Source organism: Gracilinanus agilis, chromosome 1 (assembly GCF_016433145.1).
Source record: "Gracilinanus agilis isolate LMUSP501 chromosome 1, AgileGrace, whole genome shotgun sequence".
Classification (NCBI taxonomy): Eukaryota; Metazoa; Chordata; class Mammalia; order Didelphimorphia; family Didelphidae; genus Gracilinanus; species Gracilinanus agilis.
The window spans coordinates 725,715,016-725,723,021 of record NC_058130.1 but is presented as its reverse complement, the minus strand read 5'-3'; the positions used below and the strand labels follow the sequence as shown (position 1 = coordinate 725,723,021).

Here is an 8,006-nt window from a genome sequence, read left to right as displayed (position 1 = left end):
AAAATTCACCAAAAAAAAAAAATAATCATGGTAGGGGGTAGGATGGGGGAAGGGATTAATAAAAAGGTTATTAAACTTTTTTTTCTTTTTTTTCAAGTTCAGTTTCCCTGAACAAATACGAATATATATATATGTATTTTTTTCCTAAGGTTTGATTTTTCTTAGAGAATAAAATAGATTATTTACAAAAAAAAAAACCCACCTCAAAACAAAAGCTAAAAACCTCTTAAAAAACCCCATATAGTTTGCGTGTAGTTATGTCTTTACAAAAACAAGTCTTCTCTCCCCTCTTCCTTCCAAGCCTCGCCCCCTTCCCCACCCCTACCCCCAAACCACCAACAAAGACTTCTCTGCACTAAAACGAAGGAGCTGGGCATGGTGAACGTGGGGTCGATGACAACACAAGAGAAATGATAAAAAGAGTGCAGGGCGTGTGAGGTAAACAGTGTTGAATTGACAAAGCAACTGATAAAAACCTGAACCCCCATGGACGTAGCTGGGTCCCTTGGGGGATACGATAAAGCCACTGGGAAAAGTCTCTTTAGTTTCTCCTGTCCCTAATTTCCCTCTCTCTTTCTCCTGATGCTCTACAGGGTCCCAAACCCGGAGAAATTCAAGTGTTCCTTCTCTTTTCCCCCGGTTTTATTCAATTCTCTTTATAGATTTCCTGGGATGTGTGTATCTGTCTTGGGGCGTCAGCTCTAGCTCCCTGTTTTTGATCTCTCTCTTCCCCAGCCTCTTCTCCCCTCTTTTGCTCCCCCATTCCTCCCTTGCTCACCCTCACCTGGGACCCCCGTTTCCCACCCCCACCCCACCAGTCCAATGGGCTCAGCATGTGGGTGAGAAAGAGAAAGAGAAAGAGAAAGAGAGAGAGAGAGAAAGAGGGGGGCAGGCTAAGCCCCTTTGGCGGCTTAAGGCAAAGAGTTATTCGAGGTAGAAGCTGGAGGGACAGACAGACCCGCTGCCCCAGCCTGAGCGCCACCACTGCTGCCACTGCTGCCGCCGCCGCCGCTGCCACCGCCGCCGCCACTTCCGCTGCCTGGGCCACCTGCGCCAGGGCCACCCCGGCTGCTGCTACTGCTGTTGCTGTTGGTATTGCTGCTGTTACTGTTGCTGTTGCCACCTTTGTTGTGAGTGGAGGCTGGGACAGAGGCTGGTGTACCTGGAGGCTGAGCGAACAACACCCCTGGGGACAGACAAAAAGGACCTGGGTCAGGACCATGCTGAGGGACTTAGGAGAAAGAACGAGCTATCCACCTCTAGAGAAAGAAAGAACTGTGGGAGTAGAAAGGCAGATGAAAACATAATTTATTACATGTTTATTTAGGGATAGGTTTGGGGGTTTTGACTTTATAAAATTATTCACTTACAAAAATGAATAATATGGAAATAGGTTTTGAGTGATAATACATGTATAACCCAGTGAAATTGCTTGTCAGCTCTGGGAGGAGGGAGAGAAGAGGGGAGGGAGATACCATGGATCATGTAACTTTGGAAAATTTCTGCATAGATTTGTTATTGGAATAAAATAAAGATAAAATTTAAGGAAAAAAAAGGGGCCTGGGTCAGTAAGCCATGTAAGGCTTTGGGCATACCCATGTCCCCAACACTGATGAGAACTCTAAGAGTCGGGGGGCTGATGGGGGTTCCCTCCTTCTTTTGGGGATCCCCAGGTGGCATTCCTTGAACCCCATCCCACCTCAAAAAGCTCTGTTCGCAGGAAGACCATTAGATTTCAATCTAGAGGACATAGGTCCGAATCAAAATTCAACTCTTTTCTACCTGGGTAGTGAACTTTTGGGCATTTTCCTCACTTTGGGTGGGCCTCGGCTCCTGAGCCATAAAAAGAGAAGGTGGGCTTAAGAAGCACAGCATTTTGGACTTAGAAGAGACTTTAGGGTGAGTTCCATAAGTCAGGAAAATAAGATGCAAAAGCTAGTAAAAAAAAAAATAGAATGCAACCTTGGACTACATTAGGAGAGGCCAAGCTTCCAGAAATATGGAAGGGAGAGACCCACTGTGCTCTGCCCTGGTCAGATCCCAGCTGTGTTTAGTTCTAGAAGGACCTGAGAATCTGGAGAATGTCCAGAATGGGGGCGACCAGGGGAGGGAAGACTTGACTTCTTGGCATATGAAGACTGAAGAAGGTGTTTAGCTTGCTTGTTGGCTCTGGGAGAAGGGAGGGAAGAAGGAAGGGAGATAACATGGAAAACTTACATGGAAATTGGGTATTAAAATCAAAAAATTTTTAAGTGTGTTTAGCTTGGAGGAGAGAAGAATGATTACTATCTTCACCTATGTGAAAGGCTAGTGCTCATGGGAATAGGATTTGATTTTTTTAGTCTGGCACCCCAAAGCAGAACCAGGAGGTGTTTGCTGCAGAGGCAAAGAGAGGTTTGATATGAGGAAAAACTTCCTCAGGGTTCATTGGGGATCTTCATTCATTTCAATTATGTCTGACTCTTCCTGACCCATTTGGGGTTTTCTTGGCAAAGATACTGGAGTAGTTTGCCATTTCCTTCTCTGGCTCATTTTATAGATGAGGAAACTGAGACCAACAGGGTGAAATGACTTGGCCAAGGTCACCCGGCTAGTTTGCCATTTCCTTCTCCAGCTCATTTTACAGATGAGGAAATTCAGGGAAACAGGGTTAAATGAGTTGCCTAGAGTCACCCAGCTAGTAAGTGTCTAGGTTCCGTGATCTCTGAAGATCCATGAATCTGGGATCTCCCAGCATGGCTTTTGTGGCAAAATCTCTGGGCCCCCACTTTCCTTTCTTTCTTTCTTTTTTTTTTTAAACCCTTAGTTTCAATTTTAAGAGAAATGGGGCAAAAGCTAAGCAATTGGGATTAAGTGACTTGTCCAAAGTCTCACAGCTAGGAAGAGTCTGAGGCCACATTTGAACCCAAGACCTCTTCCCTTTAGGCCTCTCTCTATCCACTGAGTCACCTATCTGCTCCTCAAGAGGCACTTCTGACATGAAAAAACTTGGGGACATTTTTGTGGTAGCCCTGCTTCCTGTTGGCAGGAACTGAACCCCATTTCCTGAGAACCCAAGAAATTCCTAGATATCTAATTCCCAATCTCAGACTCCAAGGGACCATGATCTTCTGTTCCTGCTCTGAAGGGGTCCAACCACGGTCATGGAAAACCTAAACCGGTCGCAGACCTACCTGTATACATGATACCATTGATTTCCACGGACATGCTAATACTGTTGGTGCCATTGGTGCTGGTTAGGTTCATGGCCGAGTCCTGGCGGTTCTCTGATGCTGGGGAGGCAGAAGCATGGAAAAAAATGATGATTATTAAGAGGGAAGACAGTGGAGCAGAGGCAAAAGGTGTTATATTCACATCCTGGGAAATGATGGGTGCCACCTTTGAATGATAGGGGAGGCATTTGGAAGGCATAGAATGTTCCCAAATGCTGTGAGCCAGGGGAAAACGTTGGTTGGCCTGGCAGTATAAATTCCCCTGACAGCCACTTGAAGGGGTCTTTGGTCTTTGGTCTTTGACCTTTGGTGTTGGGTCTGTGGGCTCTTTAGTTCTTTAGGTCTCTGAATCTTTCTAGCTCTTTAGGTCTCTGGGACTCTGGGTGGTGAAGGGAGGCTGGGAGGGTCTATGAAGAAGAGGGTAGGAAGAATGTGAATAGTTCCTGAAGACTGTGAGAGCTAGTGCATCACCAAACACTGATAGTGAAAAGCTGAGAGAATAACATCATCAACACAGCTGCATCAAGAGCAGTCTGTTCTCTGGCTTGGCTGTGGCCAGGCTGGGCCAGAGGGGTAGTGGAGAATAAAGCTCCAGCTTTACTAGATCAATAGCCTCCAGTCCATTGACAGTCTCCAATCCCCATTCCTTATCCTGTTTATCCTTTCCCTGATTATAGATTATAGATAAAGAGAGTTTAACAAGTACCTTCCTGCGTGGTCTTTATATCACAACCCAAGGGGAAGGGAGTCAATGCAGTCAGATACCAAACGTGATCCAAAGCAAATCAAAAGCCCTATAAATGGGGCAGCTGGGTAGCTCAGTGGATTGAGAGTCAGGCCTAGAGATGGGAGGTCCTAGGTTCAAATCTGACCTCAGACACTTCCCAGCTGTGTGACCAAGCAAGTCACTTGACCCCCATTGCCCACCCTTACCACTCTTCCACTTAGGAGCCAATACACAGAAATTAAGGGTTTGAAAAAAATTAAAAAATTTTAAAAAAGCCCTATAATAATTTGTCCAACCCCAGGTGGGACCTGAAAGGGTTACCCATCTACCTAACCTTTTGGGGTCCTCCCTGGGCAACTGTTAGAGAAAAGGGGAAATTATAACAACCATCAAGGGTGATCAAGGTTGGTGGGTCCTCCATCATCTGCATCTAGGGAGAATATACATTCACATCACTGTATACCTATATCTCCTTAGGCCCTTTTTCTTTATAACAAAGGTCCTTCCCAGAGAGGAGTGGCCTGGGTTGGGGGTCCCAGAATTCTTTTTGCAGTACTATTGATGAGGGAAGGTTTCAGTAATTAACATTCTGCCCGATTGGGCTTTGGAAGCTATCTCCAGAGAGATGGGCCCCCTTATTCTCCCCAAACTTCTCTGCCTTGTTTGTACCCAGGTAGATACAAGTCAAGAGTCTTGGTTTCCCCACCTGTAAAATGGGAATAATCTTATTTGCACTATACCTTTGTAGCCCAACAAAATATCAACAATTAAAAGGTAATCATGGCATAGTAGGAAAAGAACTAGTTTAAGCATCCTAGAGCTCTGCTACTATCATACTGGCCAAGTCCTTCCCAGATTCTCAGAATTCTCAGCTAGAAAATCTTGGAGATATTTCCTAGCTCTGATGTTATATGTTCTAAAGTCCCACCCAGGTCTGATATTTCAAGTTCTGAGGCTTTCCCAGCTCTGACATTCTGTCTTCTAAGGGTCCTCCCAGCTCTGATATTCTCTGTTCTAAAAATCTTCCCAGATTTAATAGTTAATGTTTTAAGGTTCCTTCCATCTATGCCATCCTATGTTCTAGGAGCCCTCCTAACTCTGACATTCTATCTTCTAAAGATTATCTCTGCTCTGTCATTTGATGTTCTAAGTATCTCCCAGCCTTGATAATTTGTGTTCTAAGGCTCCTCCTAGCTCTGCCACCCTGTGTTCTAGAGATCCCTCAGTTCTGACAACCTGTGATCTAAGGACCCTCCAAGCTCTGACAGTCTCTGTTCTAAGCTCCCTCCCAGCTCTGACATTCTCTGTTCTAAGCTCCATCCCAGCTCTGACATTCTCTGTTCTAAGCTCCCTCCCAGCTCTGACATTCTCTGTTCTAAGCTCCCTCCCAGCTCTGACATTCTCTGTCCTAAGGGTCCTCCCAGCCCTGACATCCTACATTTCAAGAGTCCCCCAAGGGCCTGGTACCTTGGCTATTGATTCGGATGCTCATGGGCAGCTGGGCACTCATGGCCAGGAGGTTTTGCTGCAAGGCTCGCTGCATCAGTCTCTGCTGTTCATCTGCCACCAGGACCATCTTCTTCTCCGGGGGCTCACCAGACTCCAGCTTCTCCCGTAGCTGTTCCAGGGCAGCAGCCTGGGCCACGACGGCTGCTTGAGCCGCAGCTGCATGCACGGCGGCCGCCTGGGCTGCCACCACAGAGTGGCCTGCCAGGGAGACGGGCAGGCGGCTGGGCACCGTGATGGGAATGGAAGAGTCTTCCTCTGGGCAGGAGAAAATGATGGTGTCACAGATCACTGGATCCCCGGGCAGCCTTCCCACCCCACAAAGGATGCTCCCCTGGTGTGAGGTCATCCAGGCATCTACTTGCATATGCCTGATGACAGTAAGTTCATTATCTATCAAGGGAGACCCGTTTAGACAGTTCTAGGCTGGGAGTTCTTCCTTCTATTAGGCTGTAATCAGCCTTCTTAGAAAGTAGTCTCTCCTGGCTCTCTTGGGTTGGGAGGGCTTTCCTGGGAAGATGGGCTTCCATCCCTTCTAGGATCCTAGACGGAGGACTGGAAAGGGCTCTGGAGGCCAACAAATCCAGTCGTGCCCAGTTACAAATGGCCAAACTGAGGCCCAGCATAGTGTCTGGAGAAGGATTCAGAGCCAGGACTTTGGGATTCTAAGTTGAGAGTGCTTCCCATCAGGATCAAATATAAATGTCCCCCTTTTGGGGTTCTTGTTTTTTTTTTAAACCCTTCTCTACCTTAGAGTCAATACTAAGTATCAGTTCCAAGGCAGGAGAGTGGTAGAGGCTAGACAATTGGGGTTCATTGCCTGACATCACACGAGGGGAGGACCTGGGCACAGGAGTAAGGACTTTCCTGCCCCCGGAGTTCAAGTGCTCCTGGCCCAAGCATTGGAAGGAGTCTGAGCCTAGAAAGAGAGTTGGTGGGAAAGACAACCTTGGAAGGTCCAAACAGTGGTCACATCAGCGAGGAAGTGTCTAAGGCCAGATTTGAACCCAGAATCTCTCCTATCCAGGCCTAGCTCTCAGTCCATTGAACCACCTAGCTGCCCCATGCCTCTCGATTTCTTAAAGAAGTATAGAAATCTGGGGCAGCTGGGTAGCTCAGTGGATTGAGAGTCAGGACTAGAAACGGGAGGTCCTAGGTTCAAATCTGGCCTCAGACACTTCCCAGCTGTGTGACCCTGGGCAAGTCACTTGACCCCCACACTGCCCACCCTTACCACTCTTCCACTTAGGAGCCAATACACAAAAAAAGAAGTATAGAAATCTAGCTGGGTTGTCCAGTACAAAGCACCTGAATCGAGGACCAGGAGACCCAGGTTTGTGGCCCTGTTTCCATCCCTAACTGGCTCTGCAATCATAGGAAAGCCATTTCCCCTCTCAGAGACTCATCTGTCTCCTCTGGAAAATGGGCTCCCCAGCAGCCTCCCTCCTGGGGCTCTGGCAAGGACCTGACTCTCCCAGGGGGAAGAGGAGGCAGCGGGCAGTGGGTCTTCCCTGATGCTTGGCCGAACCCTTCTCACCTTTTTTGATCTTCTGAGTCGGGGCAATGGCACCTCCGTTGCTATTGGCTGGCAGGCCCAGGGGGGCCACCTGCAGCTTGGGTGAGGACAGCATGCTGTGGGCCCCTCCTGGGGAGTAGGTAAAGAGGGAGCCTCCGAAGCCCTGTCGGCGGCCCTCTCGCCGGTTGCTGTCGATGGCAGCCTGTAGCTCACTGGGGTTGCTCAATCCTCTTTTCTCACATTCGTAGGGATACAGGTATTTCATATATCTGCCATGGGAGTCAGGAGAAAAGGGGGGGAAAAAGCAATGCCGTGGCATGAAGAACTTTGCTGGAGAGAGTTTAGCTCTGCACTTGGAGCAGAGGGCCTGGGTTCAAGTCCCACAGGAAAAAAGTCACTTAATTTCTTTATGCCTTGGTTTCCTCATCTATAAAATGGGAACAATATTGGTAGGACCTAACTTACAAAGTTGTTGTGAGGGATGACACACGTAAAACTCAGTAGAATTGCTCGTTGGCTCTGGGAGGGGGGTGGGAGGAGGGGAGTGAAAGAACATGAATCATGTAACCATGGAAAAATTTTATTAATTAATTAAATTTTAAAATTTCAAATTAAAAATATTTTTTAAAAAGTAGTTGTGAGGGATCTGCTTTGTAAGTGATAAAAGCATTAGAGAAATCAGTTTGATTATTATTCTCCCTTTATTCCACTCTTTTGGTCTTCCCCATTCCCAAAGGGAGGGTGGAATGAAAGAAGGAGGGAGGGAAGGACAGGAAGGAAGGAAAAAAAGAAGGAAGGAGGGAGGGGAGGAGGGGAAGGAAGGAGGAAAGGAGAGAGGAGAGGAAGTAAAAAAGGAAGAAGGAAGGAGGGAGAGGAAGAAGGAAGAAAGGAAAGAGGGAAGGAAGAATAGGACGGGAAGGAAGGAAAAAAGAAGGAAGGAGGGAGGGGAAGAAAGGAAGGAAAGAGGAAAGGAGGGGAAGGAAATGAGGGAGGAAGGGAGGGAAGAAGGAATAGAGGGAGGGAGGAAGGGAGAAAGGAAGGAAGG

General features: G+C 47.4%; 1 protein-coding gene across 1 annotated transcript in view; it reads right to left on the bottom strand.

Annotated features, from left to right (window-relative positions):
* Nucleotides 1-836: 836 nt before the first annotated feature.
* The window catches only part of ARID3A (AT-rich interaction domain 3A), a gene marked incomplete at its 5' end in the record, with an annotated part of 82,713 nt that continues 75,543 nt past the window's right edge, over nucleotides 837-8,006 (bottom strand). The window contains 4 exons of the mRNA XM_044685335.1: nucleotides 837-1,186; nucleotides 3,174-3,272; nucleotides 5,407-5,703; nucleotides 6,983-7,230. Coding sequence (XP_044541270.1) covers nucleotides 912-1,186; nucleotides 3,174-3,272; nucleotides 5,407-5,703; nucleotides 6,983-7,230 — 919 coding nt within the window. The remainder of the gene's footprint in view (nucleotides 1,187-3,173; nucleotides 3,273-5,406; nucleotides 5,704-6,982; nucleotides 7,231-8,006) is intronic.